This window comes from Ostrinia nubilalis, chromosome Z (assembly GCF_963855985.1).
Source record: "Ostrinia nubilalis chromosome Z, ilOstNubi1.1, whole genome shotgun sequence".
NCBI classification, from domain to species: Eukaryota; Metazoa; Arthropoda; class Insecta; order Lepidoptera; family Crambidae; genus Ostrinia; species Ostrinia nubilalis.
In genome coordinates this window covers 2,851,775-2,868,848 of record NC_087119.1, presented here as the reverse complement: position 1 = coordinate 2,868,848, position 17,074 = coordinate 2,851,775, and the positions used below count along the sequence as shown (strand labels likewise).

At 33.4% G+C, this 17,074-nt stretch overlaps 1 protein-coding gene across 1 annotated transcript; it reads right to left on the bottom strand.

The window, feature by feature from the left end:
• Positions 1-12,764: 12,764 nt before the first annotated feature.
• Positions 12,765-16,980, bottom strand: LOC135087012 (succinate dehydrogenase cytochrome b560 subunit, mitochondrial-like). Its single transcript, XM_063981867.1, has 3 exons — positions 16,961-16,980; positions 16,711-16,907; positions 12,765-13,575 (listed from the first exon to the last, which is right to left on the bottom strand). Exons 1-3 carry the CDS (start codon positions 16,978-16,980, stop codon positions 13,289-13,291), a joined length of 504 nt encoding a protein of 167 aa, XP_063837937.1. The 3' UTR covers positions 12,765-13,288.
• Between the last annotated feature and the right edge of the window lie 94 nt (positions 16,981-17,074).

Here is a 17,074-nt window from a genome sequence, read left to right as displayed (position 1 = left end):
GTGTTTTAAAGTGCTTAAATGTACAACTTAATGGTAAAAAGTCATTCCTTGATTTTTACTTAATATGTATCTGGAGTTATTTGAAAAGTATTTTCGTCTATATCATGGCATATTTCAAAAAACAAAACTGCACTCAAGCGTGTTGTCACAGCAACCGCTGAGCACATACTAATTGAATTTCGGTCCGTGGACCTATTTACATGCCAGAAACAGTCTAGTTGACATGTCTTCTCTAGTACGTAGTACATTATAACTCAATGATTTATGAAGATTTTTCGTTGACAGCTGACGAAATTTTGTCTTCACTTTTTTGTCTTAAATATTAAATATTTTCGTCGGATAACACTCGTATACATTATTTATACGATAAACAATTGATTTCAGTATATTTTATCACAATATTACACGAAATTATAGTAAATTAACATTAAAAATTTGACCCCGTTAAAATTACGCGTCTGACAGCTAGGGATGCCAGCGCAAAAAAAAAAAAAAAAAGCTGAAGTAGAGATCAGTACATCAATAAATAAATAAGGGTCTCGTATTTTTGTTATCTGTCTGTAACTGTATGACTGTATGTATGTCTGTATATGTGACTGTGTATCTGTTTGTAAGATAAATTTAATCTGAAGTTTGAGTTAAAAGTTGTACAACAAAAATACGAGGCCCTCTGGCCTAAATAAAAAAATTTTTTTTTTGAGGGACTGATAATCAGTTAGAGTTCTTTTTTATTGAGGTACTGATAATCCGTTTTTTGCTTCTTTAGCATTTCAGAATGCCACCAGTGTCACCCTTAAAACCAATTGCGTAGAATCTTGTAACATAGTAGGTGACGTAATCGGTAAAATTTTATCTTGTATTTAAGAGCGTTGTAGCAAAAAGTTGGCGTTCGAATTTTAGGTTTTTATTGCTTGACGTCGCGTAGTGAGTGCGCAAACTGCATTTATCTGTACAATTTCAACGCTGCGTCGACTAAACGATCTTAATCCGTAGTTGTATCGTACCTAAGACAGTACATCATACATAATAATAAAGAAATAATGTATAATTTACCTATTTGATTTTTTCTCAGATCAGACTTTTAGCAAAATCAAGTTACGTTAATTAATGTATTTTTTACACTTGTAAATCCCGCGACAAGTTTTTAATCTTTAAATTGAGTAACGTAATAAGTTGATGGGTCTGAAAGAATTTATGTTTTATTTTATTCTTTACATCAAAAGCTTGTTTATGAAAAATATTTACTATTTAAATTTTACTTTTGCCTTTTTAGTTTTTATGATGCGGGTTGGAAAAATTAAAATTTATTCTGATTTTGTGACGTTTCCGCACATAAATATGGATAGATAAATAGAATGAAATGTATGAAAACGAGCGTGCCATTTTTTAAACGTTATCTATAATATCTGTGTCCATCAAAGAGCTCGTAACTAAATATCGTAAGCGCCATTCAAATTATTATCTAAAAGTTAATAATAAATATTTAGTTTTTGTAAATCTAAACAAGTCAGGAAATCAAAGAGGTAAATACTGATATCATTGTGATTTTATAGAATTTATTATTATAAACCACGGTCGTATAATGCTAAAAAATCAGAGGTAACTTTAAGATTTTTATCCATAGAGCAAAATTTATCTAATCGTGTTTTTAAACAGTTATCCCATTAGGTACACATCGTCCATTTGCGACGACACTGTGATATATCAAAAACAGTGGTTTTACAGAAATCGACTTTTAAACTTTTGAATGACCATAACTCTTAAAATAAGGTTAGGATTACCTAATTGTGTATGAAACGTTTAAAGATTAACTATTAATGAATTTAAATATTTATAGTAAGACATAACTTTGCGTCTAAATTGATGAAATTATAGCGATTGAAAAAAAAAAGAGACAACTTATCACGTTATTCTAGTAAAAAATAATATTTTGAAGATGGCAAGTTCAGTTGTCACGTTGTAGATGATATAAAAAAATATATTTATATAAGTCATTATTTAGATAAAACGTTGATCTTGAATAATTTTTTTTTATTTTACTAACATTACAATCAGTAAAAATGAGGTAATTATTGGAACAGGCGAATATTTCGCTTTGCCATGTTAAATTTCACTTATAAAAATATTATCTAAGTAGACAGACAGTTGTATACATACAATATTTAAGTTCACATTAAGTTTTCTTATTCTAAAACCTAATACTTATCAAAATAAACGAAAAACTCTCAAAAGTAAAACCTCGTAAACTACTACAAAAAAACACAGTAAGAGAAACTGTACTAAGTATGTATGTATGCAGAAAAAAAAATTGTAGGTACCTACTAGGTTAGTAAATAGATGTTTTTTAACAGACTAGTTATGACAATTTAATCCTAAAACTATCAACGCAAAAATCGCCGTCTCCGGCGCATAAAATGGCAAAAAAGCGACATTTTTGTACTTTTAGGGTCTTTTAATTTTTTATACTTATTTAAAATTAAATTTATAAAAGATATTTAAATAATGTATTAATAGTGAAAAATAACAACCACTATTATTTTATAAATAATGTAGCCATTTTATTGGCCTAGTTTTTCTGCAATAGTTATACCTACCTATTGCAATATTATTATACAAAACAATGTTGCGCCCGGCAAAGTAAATTTGGGCAAGATGCGATAAAATTCCATCAATTGCTGATGATCTGTAATTATATTAAAACATTAAAATACCTTTTTTTGTAGAAAGCAAAACATAGCCAATACAGCTAAGTAACATTGAATAATTACATAATAATAAATAAATATATATCTGGGGTCATCCAACGCATTGCTATTCTAGCATACTTCTACTAATAGATAATTTTGTTAGCTATCGTCTTAGATTAAGCTAATCTAAGGCTATTGTATGATAATATAAAATATTTTGCTTGTTGTGTCTGTAAAAACAGACAGTCGTATAAGTATGTTTAATTTGCACTGTATTTCTAGTATTTGAACTATTCTTCAAAACGAATGTATGTTTATCAGTCTATATCTACTCATATTAGTTCCGACGTTATTGTAGCTCAAAGAGACCCTTTCACAGCGCTCGCATAGCGCTGTTAGTCATGTTGTCGGATTAGGTTGTGGAATTCCTTCAGGCAGTGCATCGCCACAAATGTTAACCTTTGCTTTTTTGCATTGCTAGTCCCCATCTGTAATGATATCTGGAGTTTAGTATTACTGTTTAGCGTATACAACGTGATAAGTAGATATACCATTCAATTTCAATAACATGTATTCTGCAATAACAGAACATCTACAAATGACCTACAACATATTTCCAATATAGGAAAAATTTTCATCATCTACAACGTTACTAGTTAAGATGTCCCGATGATACTTCGATTTTCTTACAAGAATAACGTGACATATAAATAATTTATCTTTTACTTTGCTTTTTGTTTTAGAAGAACACTGTGATAAGTATGACGTGCCACATTGTCGAATAAAATAAAAATATTTTAAAAACTTACCTTTGTCATCAATACCGCGGTATCCTCGAGATGTCACGTTTTTCTTAAAAACGAAGAGCACCTCACATCTCAAAGCGCAGGTGGCAACTGAACTGTCACAGTGTCGAAGCCAACTAGATCGCCGAACGAGCCAGCGCTATAACGTAATATTTTGTCTCTTTCTCTCATAGTATTGTTGTTTTTGGAGTAACAAATACCCTGTTTTTGGAGATAAAAGAACGCAAGATCGCGGTTCAGAATTTAGGTAAAACAAAAAATCATATATGTCGAGATGTCACAGTGTCGTCGCAAATGGGCGACATGCGTTCTGTAATACAAACCCATCAAAAACAATACTTGTCAAAAAACCAAGTCTCACTACTCAGTTGTTCTACGGTAAAAAGTTGTGAGATCCATGTAATACCAAGTCCAGTCCAGTTACATAAATATATTGACTTGGCCATCGCATGAAAACACGTGTAAATTAAATTATTTAGTGCGAAATGAAACGAAATTTTGCATGCCTGTGTAGACATGCAAAATTTCAGCTCAATGGGAAAACGGGAAGTAAGTAAATTTTAAGTTGCAAGATTTTACAACTCCAGATGTCAAAGAAAATAAAAGCTTGTAGATAGCTTTACAAAGAAAAGAAAGATTTATGAAGAAAATAAAAAGTACTGTCTACGATACATTTGTTAGGCCGTGTTGCACCGTCTTACTTTAACATTGACATCAAAATTTTGGATGTCAAAAATCTGTCTAACATAAAACACCGGTTATTGTCAGTTAGGGTCAAAGTTAGGTGGTGCATCTCAGCCTTAGGTATTTTAATTAAATTTAATACAAATAAGGATGACGAAAATAATCGATAAGTGATCTCACTCGAATATTTCTTATAGTAGGTATACAAGATGTCGAACAAATGGTTACTTACTGAAAAAGTGCTTCATGAGACCTAGCAAACGGCATCAATAATAATTATGTTTAAGAACGAACTGAATCTATTCAAAAAACCTATATTTCCAGCTTTCATACATTTAATACAGTTACAAACAAACACGAAATCAATGGTTTCTGAGAATTCTGAGTGTCTTAATGCCATCCCCTTTATCTGTTTATTTAGTATTTATTAATTAGTATCTCTTGATGATATTGTAGCAAGTTAAACCTAAAATCATGTTTTCCGTAAATAATTTAAATAAGAATGCAATTTACGAGTTTGTTGTTTGATTATTATACAGGGTGTTTGGCGCATCGTGTGCCAAAATGATTTGGCGGATAGAATGGGTCATTTCCTATATTTTCAGCCCCCATAACACGTTCCATGTCAGGCGGCTACTTTTATATTAAGTTTTTTAGTAATTTCACCAAAATACCCAAATCGCATCATTTAATTTCGATTTAAAAAAAAACTACTAAGCGTAGCCTCAAAGTAAATATTTTGTTTTGACGTGCATTGACATAGGGTTGCATCAAATCTAAATTTCCTGGCAAATATCATCTAGTTTTTTTTTAATTCAGCTTTGAACTTTTCCGAAAAGTTAAAAATGGACTGAACATTTAAGTTTACATGGCTATAAATTTTTTTTTAAAAGAGATAGCGATCTTCGGATTTTATCAAAACTTCTCTAGTCTATCCCCATTCAAACGGTATACTAATTTTGTTTAAATAATAACAAGAACTTCACAAATTCCCTAAATTAGTGCATTGACTCTATTCGGACTGATTTGCGAAATTTGTGTTTATAGCCCCTTTTTGTGTGAATAACACGTTAAATACCTACAGGTAAAAAATATTTATCTTATGCAATGTAAAAAACCTTTTCTCTATCGTTTTTCAATGTGGATTTCTTGAAATTAAAGACGAAAATAATTATTTTGATCGTTTATTAATTATTACAAATTTTGTTCAAAATGTCCGCCTCGGCAACGTATACACTAAGTAACGACATCTTCTTCTAATTTAGACTGGCCCTATACAGTGGCCTGCACGTTCCCCAGACCTAACTCCGTTAGATTTTTACGTCTGGGGACGAGGTAATGAACTGGTGTACGTAACGGAAGTTCAAACATTAGAAGAACTACAACAACGAATAGAAAACGCCTTTATAGTAATAAAAAGAGAAATGAGGCTGCATACGACAACAGTCGAAGATGTCGTGAGTGTATACGTTGCCGATGCGGACATTTTGAACAAAATTTGTAATAATTAATAAACGATCAAAATAATTATTTTCGTCTTTAATTTCAAGAAATCCACGTTGAAAAACGATAGGGAAAAAGTTTTTACATTGCATAAGATAAATATTTTTACCTGTAGGTATTTAACGTGTTATTCACACAAAAAGGGGCTATAAACACAAATTTCGCAAATCAGTCCGAATAGAGTCAATGCACTAATTTAGGGAATTTGTGAAGTTCTTGTTATTATTTAAACAAGATTAGTATACCGTTTGAATGGGGATAGACTAGAGAAGTTTTGATAAAATCCGAAGATCGCTATCTCTTTTAAAAAATTTTTTATAGCCATGTAAACTTAAATGTTCAGTCCATTTTTAACTTTTCGGAAAAGTTCAAAGCTGAATTAAAAAAAAACTAGATGATATTTGCCAGTAAATTTAGATTTGATGCAACCCTATATCAATGCACGTCAAAACAAAATATTTACTTTGAGGCTACGCTTAGTAGTTTTTTTTAAATCGAAATTAAATGATGCGATTTGGGTATTTTGGTGAAATTACTAAAAAACTTAATATAAAAGTAGCCGCCTGACATGGAACGTGTTATGGGGGCTGAAAATATAGGAAATGACCCATTCTATCCGCCAAATCATTTTGGCACACGATGTGCCAAACACCCTGTATATTACTCAATTAAAAATTTAAATTTAAAAAATTAACACTTCTAATATGGTAGGTATGGCTGGCGGCATACATTTAGTATGAAATTCGGAAACATTGAATTTTCGCATAGATCCAGTTTATTCTTTGACCTATTTATTGTTATTGTTTTAAAGAGCTCATGAAGCACTTACAGGAACAGTAAACAGTTTTTCGATATCTTGTATAATTAAAAATCAAGTGAAATCACTTATCGTTTCCACCCTGTACCTGTACTTTTAAAAATAATCTCATTTTATACGTTCATTTGTATAAGTATCTACAAGACAAATACCTAACCAACTTAGTTGACGTTTTATAAAACTATTTGTCTAAGTGGCATCGAGCGACCGCTGGTGGATTTGCCATTTACCTGACCTAACCCTTTATTACTAAACGTTTAATATCAGATGAATAGTTACGCACCAATTTCTTTCATTCAGTCGTCAGTAATTGAACTTTCGGAAAAACATGACGAAGCGTTGTGACCATACAGACGCTATTCAACTTTTATTAGTAAGGAAGAGTATATTTTATGTTGGTAGAAACACAATAGCATAGACTAATGTTTTGACACCCTGTTAAAATTTTTATTAGTCATTTATTTTTTATGTTGGTAGAAACACAATAGCATAGACTAATGTTTTGACACCCTGTTAAAATTTTTATTAGTCATTTATTTTTTCCTGACCAAACAGATACCATAATAATATCTTTTATCTATTCTACCCATATTCTGTAAGTAAAATAATAAAAAGTTTGAAAAGAAAGAAATTACAAGTCCGATTTACCTAAACAAATAAATTAAAAATACTTGCGGATCAAAAGTACTCAATCATACTACAATTTACGAAAAAATCACGCGTGACGCATATACGTCAGTGGGCAGTCAACTGACATAGACCCGGCGTCTACGAGTGCCAAAGCACGACTGATTTATGCCATTTGATGCACCCGATTTTATAGTATTTTCAAATTAATTTTTCATTTGAAGATTGAAGATAGATATTTTTTCTTTTTCACACAATAATAGTACTATGTTTCTTCTTAAGTATAAAGTAGTTTATGTTGCCAAATGACTTTTAGATTATGAGATGTGACCTGTTTTCTTGCAGTAATTTTCTCGAATTTTGACTATCTTAGACATGATAAAAATGCATTTTAATGAATTAAACATCAAAATTTTCTCAATACACTTTCTTCTTCAGGGTATGCTTATTCTAATGAATACATTCTATCTTCTTACTTAGAAATAAATTTGTTGCAATATTAGTTCAAAGTTGTGCCTTCGCGAGTTACCTGGATTTCGGGCTTTCGAAATTCGCTATTTTCGTAGGCAAAAATCCAATTTGAACGAGATTTTGTCAATAGACATTCCGTAAAAACGTATGATAATTACGATGATATAAGTCAAAAGAAGCTATAACAATAAATTATATGACTAAAATCATTTCGAAATCTGCCAAATTCTCGATTTCTGCATGAAAAATGTGACAACGCTCTTAAGTAGGTACCTATTTATATTATGTTATTGCTATTTATCTATGAAAATAAGACAAAATATATGTTTTATAAACACTTAAGAGTCATTTACAGTAAAAAAGTTTGAAAAAATTATTGCTGTGAAGTACGGAATCACTTTCGTGGCATCAAAAAATTCAAAACGTTAAAACTTCCAAACAAGACTCACTATTTGACTGATTTACTGAGAATACAGTCTTCACATCAAGCGCTACAATTTTTGTTTACAAAAAGTTGAAATAAGTTAGAAATAAAATTCGCCACGAAGGTGACGATGAGAACCGTGGCGATGAGAAATACCGATATATTTCATGTACAGAATTGACCTATCTACAGATTTATTATAAGTATAGATAAGTTCGATTCTAAAATAAATTGATTAAAAAAGGTGAAGTGTATGTTCGATTCGAAGTTATTGTAACAACATAGTAGGTAGGAAAAGCTTAATTTTACAAAATATTTACTTACATCTTTTGTTTTGGCTAATCTTCGAACACTGGATTTTAACATTTTTAACGAAACTTTAACTGGGAGATTGCTTATGTTCTAAAGCTGGGTTCAGACGGATAATGTGTAATGTAAGATTACGTGTAATGTTTAACTAACACGAACGTGTGGACGCGGACGGCATTACGAGCATTACATTGTAAAGTGCCCCTTCTTTTTCGATTACATTACGCGATATTTATTATTTTATTTTATTGGTCTGCCAGCAATTGTACAATATTACATGTAAATATTACTAACAAAAATGTAACTTACTTGCTAATTACTTAAAAATAATGTGATGCTTTCCTTCACAAAACGCCGCTGCCGCGCTTCGGTCGCGCTGCTGTCGCGCTGCTGTCGCGCTGCTGTCGCGCTTCTGTCGCGCTGCTGTCGCGCTTCTGACGCTCTAATGTGAAGGCGGTCTAAATCCGCGACAGACAGAAACCCGCAAGGGCCAAGCCTCGCGCAGAGATTAGTCTGACTGAAATATTATACATATTGATGAATTATCTTCCTCTTTCATCGTATTAGTAGTATTAAGATTTCAGAAACCTATTCGCTGCAGAATCTCTCAAAGGAACTTTAATCAAAAAGCGGAACGAAATTAGTTCTGGAAACGAGTGAAGTATTTACTATAAGAAAATTCAAAGCTCGTGTAATATTTTGTTCAGTTTTAAAATTGTTCAACGTTCAAACGTTAGATTTCAATTTTAAATGCAATAAGGGGTCTTACTGTTGACCATCGTTGGTACCTGTGAAGTGAAATTGTAAGTTAGGTTGAATGAAAGGAAACTTATTTACAGGTAATGGTTGCTTGTATTAGATATTTTATGTTTAAGCACAGGTTTAAGGTTCATGAGACTTCGAACTCTACCTACCTCATAATAGTACTTTTCTTATAGGATATAGGGACATTGGACAGATATTAGATTTTAAGCATCACGTTAAGGATTCAATTTCAATTCTCCAATCACACCTTGGTTCCGCGACTTAACTTGAACTACCCTTTACTTTTAAATAAAATTTAAATGAAAATAACGTTAAGTCCAAGCTAAGGTCGTTTTGTCCAAGTATGGTTACGACACTAATATACTAACCTCTTGGTTTCTCGGCTGGGATGTCTATGAAAATTGTAACTTTTTATTATTTTAGTAGAATGCAACTGTTTGCTAATTTAATATACTGACCGCATCTAGCATTGCCGACAAACCTCAGTGGTTTATGGCAATGCAATAAGTTGTATTAATGTTTAAAAACTTCCTTTGCAAAATGATAATAAATAAAAAAAACCTATAAAAGTTGTTGTAAATATTGTTTCGGTGTCCGAATTCTCGAAACTCCGAATTCCCTCTACAAAATATAGCAATAAATTCCAGTTCATTCAATGATAATTTTCTGAGGTTAGAGCATAAAGCAAGGTTTGCATTAATTCTGTGAATTCTGCAAATTCTACGCGCTATTCTGCTAAATGTACTTATTGATAACTCTCACTGTTATATTCACTTGAGTGTTTTTAGTTGTGTTGTTTGGGGTGTAAAATAAACTCAACATCAATAAATCGCACCCTCCGCGACGCGAACTTTAAAGATTTTCTTCTGAAACAATCATGGTGCCCCAACAATATTGGTCTTATTTGAAAGCTCAACAAATATCCTTAAAGAAAAACACACTTAATTTCTTAATAAATGATTAACATAATACCTACCATACATGTGACTTAAAGTAAAACCTCAGTTTGGGCTCACCTCTGGCACGGCCTCTGGGATCAATTAGACCAATTTTTATGGTTATAAAATCAAATAGCTCACGTGTCCTCTTTAACAGATGGATTAATCCCAACTTTAGCAGTTTTCTGTGGTTTTATAGCCATAAAAGTTGGCTCAAGCGTAACTACCTATTTTTTGAAGAAGTGACTCGGAATCCTTCTAAAGACACACTGTGTGTGCTAATATTGGTGGGAAGTGAGGATGCATACGTTTGAAAGTGCTTGTCGCGGGAGGTGCGATTTATTTGATGTCGTGTGTAGTAGCAACTAGCAGCCCCACTCTTCCCGTGGATATCGTAAGAGATCATATCCGTATTCACAAACGATGCTTGCTTAAGTGAAGCAGCAAATCGAACGTACACAGTTGAATAGAGCTCTGTGATTGGTTCGTGTGTCACCTTGTGCATCCACGCGCACTGTGAGACCTCAAAGTAATGTTTGTGAATACGGGCGTAAGGGACGAATATGTGAACATCAGACCTCCCATTTCTGTCTCCATCTGCGTCTAGGAAATTAGCAGATATCAAAGGATTTAGTTAGGACTGGAGTTCATGGTTACTCCTTGTAGACCTGAGTCTCTAGTGTCTATTTGTTGACCATAACATTTTTATCTCATTTTTTTTACTTTACCGAAATGCTGTAACATAATTATTTTAACGAAACCTTCCTCGATTTTTGTTAAGCTTGAAGCAAGGATAACTCAATCCACATGCACATAAGTGAATGCTAGAGTAATCCACGATTCCGCATAAAGGACGAGGCACACTTATCAACCCAGAAACGGATAGTAACCGTATCAACTCGTGGCGCTCAGTATTATTTGTATGAAACTACTTACTGTAACACACATTTATCCGCATCGTAATGTAAACGCCTCGCCTCGCGGTTGACAGAGCAGCAAAATATGGCGATACGGCGTGTTTTCCCTTCTAGGTTGATGAGTGTGCTATGACCTTAAAGCCACGATAATTAACCAATCTTCCTGCAGGGTCAGTTAAAAGTTTGATGAAAGCGTTTACCCATGTTTATATTAATTCTGCAATCTCCCTGCAGCTGTTAGAAAATTAGTTTACTAGTAAATTAAAAATAGTTTCTGGCATCCACTTATCAAATTTATCTAAAGCCCTTCAAGACTGTTGGTGTCCGGGCCATCTAACAATATCATAGATACCTTACCTACGAACAAAATTATTATAAAATACTGATAGGTGCTTTGGCCCGATTTATTTTTTCTCAATGATGTTAACCCTTAAGTTAACGACTAAGGCCCAGTTTTTTTATTCATAGTTAAAATAACTAATTGTTAAATTTTGCTACTAATGGTTAAATATTAACAAAATGTAAATAATAGTTAAAAAATGTACCAAAAGTCAAGCTAACCATTGTTCGAAAAACATTTTTTTCTGTGGGTCTAGACAAAGTGCAAATTATAATCGCAAACCAGTCGAAAAGTGGTCGAAAAGTCCCTTTTTTGTATGGAGTTTTGACGGATTCGATTTTCGATTCGATCAAAAAGTGCGTTTTGTCTAGGGGGCCTGATATTTTTAACCACTTGTCATTTGACATCTGTCAAATTTAACCGTTGGTTATTTTAACTACGAATTAAAAAACCGGGCCTTATTGGCTCTGTGCACGATTACAGCGCCAACTAGCGTCCACAACTTTGTGGGCTCTGTCACATTGACATTTAGGTCGTACCTATATTTGTGAAAAAATATCAAAATGAAAAAATAACAAATATTTTCGACTAATAAATTGTTGTGATACCACGATTTGGGTGGAAAAAAGGTTTTGAAATCATTTTGGTCATTCAAATCAAATGAGGTAAGTCCAAAAAGTGTGTTTAATTTTGATTGTGTCAGGGTTTGTTTACTTCATTTATAGTTGTAGTTTTACAGTAAAACAAAAAGAAAAAGCTACTTTAACGGTTTCATTATATAACAGTAAATATATTTAAATGTTCCTGTATCGCTAGTAATAAATTAAATATCGTTTTCAGATCGAAATGAGTATTGTTTTGAAGACCGGGTTTGTGAGTGTTACAATATCAAATTCCAACCACAAACCGTATTTAAAGGAAAGTTGTTGGTATTGGCTGGACAAGTCCGAGATGTAGAAGAATTAAGAACAAAATAAGGGCAGAGTTCAATAATTCACGCTCTCATCATAAGGCAAACATCTGTGCACAACAACTACTGTGACTCATTTTTGTACTACCACGTTGTATAGTCTAGTTATTTCCAAATTGTAAACGGCTATTAAACCAGCCCTATCGAAATACAGTCCACTCTTTTATTTAAGTTCCCAGTAGGACCCTTTTCATGTGATTAATTAATGATATTAAAATGTATTATGTAAAATCGCTTTGCCATTGACAGATACATCTGATGACAGAGCTTACATTATTTCTACTTTTGACCACCATGAGCGCTGCGATAGATTATGTTACCCCCACCTAGTACTTCGCACCCAGCGAATAGGAGAAGGCTTTTAAAGTTTATTTTCCAAAGTGAATAAAAATAGAGTATACCCTACTACTCCTTTGTGCCTTTTGCAGGGCGGGGAAGAAAGAAATGAGTCGTGAACAACGACGGACAACCATACAAAATACCTTTTGTTTAAAAAATTTTTTATTACGAAAATAAAATGCAACGACTACAGGCTAAGAAAATAGCTAAGCTCGCTACATTTCCTCGGCCTCGGCGTCGATTTTCATTATCACTATCTAATATCAATTAAGGAACGATTCTTAAGTAAAATAAAATACAGACTCAGAATGGCACATGAAATCTAAGGATCTTTAGTCAACTGAGGCCGCTTGAACTCATCCCGCGGGATGAGTTGACCTAATGAATGTTTTGGATCGGGCATCTGATCCCACTGATGCATTTTATGATTTGTATAGTCACGAACAAAAGTGTTTAGCAGTAGATTTAAGTGATTTTTTTAAATTACCAGTATAACAAAACCACGGTGTGTCATTTTTTTCTCTAAATACTTTTGCTCACGTGTGTACTTAAATTTTCATTTTTTTATAGTGAGATCAGTTGACTAAGAAAAAATAATTAAATGATCTAATCCACTCGTCCCGCAGGACGAGTTTTAAGCGGGATGAGTTGACTAAAGAGCCAATCAAAGGCAGGTCCTGAACTCACTTATCTAAAGTATCGCGAAAAAGAACATTGAGACAGCGGTTGCTATAAACAAAGGTTTTACGGATGAATTTACATCTTTTAATGTGAGCCACCTCCCCGAGTTCCAAATGCAGAACCTTATGCCGAAGAAGTAGTGGTAGGCGAAGGGTGCGCCCGCGAGGACCTTGATGAGCAGGATCATCGGCCTGGAGAGGTCCAGGCTTTGAATCATGGACACGTAGGACTCCACCCCGTTTGAAAGGAACAATGTTCCCGCTGAGAGCATACACGCGTAAAATGTTGCTATTATACCTGAAAATAAATTCATTATTTTAATTAAGATTCAGCCAAACCAACGCATGCAGCCGGCGTGTACGATGGCAATGGCGAGGGCGATCAGACTTCAACGCATTGATCGCCATCGCGGACGCAGACTGATCGCGTCGCCTTTAAAGGTTTTTCACATGATGTTGGTCCTATGCTTTTATTTTGACTCGCAATTATTTGTCTCATTATCTATTAAGTATTCGTGTAGGCATAGCATATTTTTTTTAGGTACGGTATACGGTAACATGCGATATATTAAGTAAAATCATTTTGGTAAATTCTAGCTTTACAGTGTCGGGAAATGATTCTGTCTTTAGAAATGAGTGTAAATGTAGCCTTAGCATCGAACTGAAGAAGGGTGACATAAAATCATTATTAGCTTGCCCAAGATCCTTCAGTACATAATAGACGGACAATGCAGTGCAAAACATCTCCTGTTACATGTATGAAACATGGTATGGTTTAATAAATCCATTAACACAGATCCGATATATCAGATATCAGAGACATAAAAGACACTACAAAAACGATGAGAAACCTACACTAATACCCACCTTAATGGCACTAAGCCTCTGAACAAAACCCTCATGGAAAAAGCAAAGAATTTTCCTTTGAACCAACATTGTTTCTTTCTAGGAACAAAACCTTTTAAAATAGTATTGATTTTATCTTAGTTGTTGGAATGACTGCAAGCAACCCCCTTTGTTATTTAGTTTGCATTTAATTAAAATTGCATTGTCTCTGAAGTCTACCAGGGCTGATTTTCTATGCATTATAGGTACTTATTTCTTGTAGAAAAGTTGACAATACTGTAGAGCGCTTTCACATTTAGGCGATTTAGCAGCGCGACAACAAACAAACAAAGTAAATAGACACAAGTCAATAAATTCCACGGTGCTCTTCTTGAAGAGAATGTCAATAATATGTCTCAACGTCCACTTGTCCTCGATTATTTGTATAGTCTTATTTATTGATTTGCAATCTGTTAGCAACTGCAGCAGGCTGTCGACCATGTGCGATGAAACAAACAAATTGACAGAAACTTTTCCTGTGTATTCCTTCATAAGTTTGTGTGTGTAAATTTAAGGGTTAAATCAATTTTGTCACCAATAGTGGATCAATTATTTCGGTGAATTTTTAAGGAAGCTTGCCATGAACTTGAAGGCGAATTGTTTTTGACGTTTACAATTATTTAAGGATTTTGCATGCATCAGTGATGAGCATCATATATCATTTAGTACTCACTCTTATGTACTACAAAGTGCATTTTGCATAAAAACTGCGATTTTGTTTATCGTTTGGAAAGATGCGAGACAAGTATCTTCGATTACTTACTGGGAAGCCTCGACACAATTTTTTTTTATAAATATTTAGATAAATAAACAATTTTTAATTTAATTTTAGGGATCTCCCTCTCTCCACGGCTTTTGTTGCCGTAGATGATGAAGTAACAATTCTATCTCTTTCACTTTTACAAATAGAGCGACTGACGAGGATAATATGGGATCGCCACTTAATTAGTCGCCTGAGGGGTGATCATAGTTCTTAGACATTTTCATTTCATTTACCTTAAGCTTGGGTTTTACCTTGCAAATAGAATGAGGAACAATATTTCTTGGCTGACTGTACATTACGATCATTGCAAACAGAAGTTTAATTATTGTTATCAAACAATGAGAAGGAAAACACAATTTTCAAAAGAAATCCGACCGATTCTCGATTTGTAATGAAAAATTGGAATGAATCTTGCAACTAGGTATACCTACTTAATAAAAACTCTACATTACTCATCAAAGCATGAGAAATCACGTGTATGGAACTAAATTTACATCAGGTTCTTCATAAAATGGGCATTGGGTGACACACCTTTAGTATGGCAAATAAACCTGAAAGCTGCGTGGAAATAAATTAAGGCATAAAATAATAATTTTACTAACAGATAACTTAAAAAAAAAATAAAACCGACTTCAAATGCGTGAACACAAAAAAAACTAAAAATTAAAAATATTGCGTATAAAAAAGTTCATTCCCAATTTTCCACCCTTGGGGGTGAAATATTTTCTTCAAATTCGCATGAAACCACCCTTTTGATAATACCTATTCAACAAAAAAATAATCGTTCAAATTGATTTATAATCGGCGGAGATATTGCGTATAAAAAAGTTCATCCCCAATTTTCCACCCTTGGGGGTTGTTTTTTCTATTATTAAATTTAAATGGGACCACCCTTGAGGTATTACCTATACGCCGAAAAAAGATTTGTTCAAATCGGTTCATAATTGGCGGAGTTATCGCGTAACAAACATAAAAAAAAAAACATACGGGTCGAATTGAGAACCTCCTCCTTTTTTGAAGTCGGTTGAAAAGGAAAATGTACTTGTACATGTAGGTTCATTAAAGCTCGTCATATTATTATTTATTTGTTAATAGAACGGTAGCACCAATTACACTATTGAAACAAGTAACAAGGTACATTATAATATCATGACATCGTGTAATTTAGTTTAGTTCATTTTTATAACAATAAGTGTTATTAATTATGTTAAAATGAAATGAGAGTAGACGATCAACTTGATTAAAAATGTTATCTTCGCCCGAGGACATGGCAACACAAGCGGCTTCATCTCGTTTGCAATACTGATTATCTTTTTACAGTCGTACTTAACCCTTTGACAAGCAAGCAGATTAAAAATGTTCATTCATTTAGTCCTTACGACAACGCGATAAGGCTAAAAATGTTATGACAACTACCATCGCAATTAGCCAGTGATTAGCTAATTGATTGAGTTTATACTGTTGTCTTTATTCCTATGATAGTTTTGTTTTCTAGTAGCTTAATCGCCTTTGAAAGAATGTGGAGACCGCTTAAGTTTTAATTGAAATATCGATTTTACATGGTAGCCGTGTAAGTTTACAAACAGTAGGACAAAATCTGTCGAGGAAAACCCAGATTTTTTTATTTTGCCGGAATGATTTTTTTTAGATAATTGGACAAAAAACGTTTCATTCTTTGGCCATAGACCAAAAAATATATGATAAATAATGATGCAGGAGGATTAAAAATTGATCCCCATTTCATTATGTAGGAGTTTGAAAAATAAAAAATAGTGCGGTACCTACCAGTGATTCGTTGCAAGATGGACGTCATCGCGGGCATAGTCGGCGCGTATATGGTCAAGTGGGGGGACATCGGCCGCTTCAGCCCCATGTTCTTGGCGTCGTGGTCCTTGTAGCACGGCGCCACGTACGGCTTGAACGTGATCTGATGCTTGCCCTGTAAAACTTGATCACTTGATTGTTTTAAACTTTCATGGTCACTATATAACATTAAAATAATTATATTATTATTGACGGAATTGCTACCATGTACCTTTTTGTTGTAAGCGCCATAATCACGGAGCAATAACTAAATAATAATAACGGAGATAAGGTAGCAGTCCCGTTGATAATAATTATTCTAATTGATTACTTGAATCCCTTCCAA

Excerpts from the sequence above, each read along its gene's own strand:
- LOC135087012 (XM_063981867.1), bottom strand. The coding sequence starts at position 16,980 with ATGGCGCTTACAACAAAAAG. Across the intron at positions 16,908-16,960 it reads ATGGCGCTTACAACAAAAAG|TGACCATGAAAGTTTAAAAC; the intron begins GTACATGGTAGC and ends AATGTTATATAG. Across the intron at positions 13,576-16,710 it reads CATCTTGCAACGAATCACTG|GTATAATAGCAACATTTTAC; the intron begins GTAGGTACCGCA and ends ATTTATTTTCAG.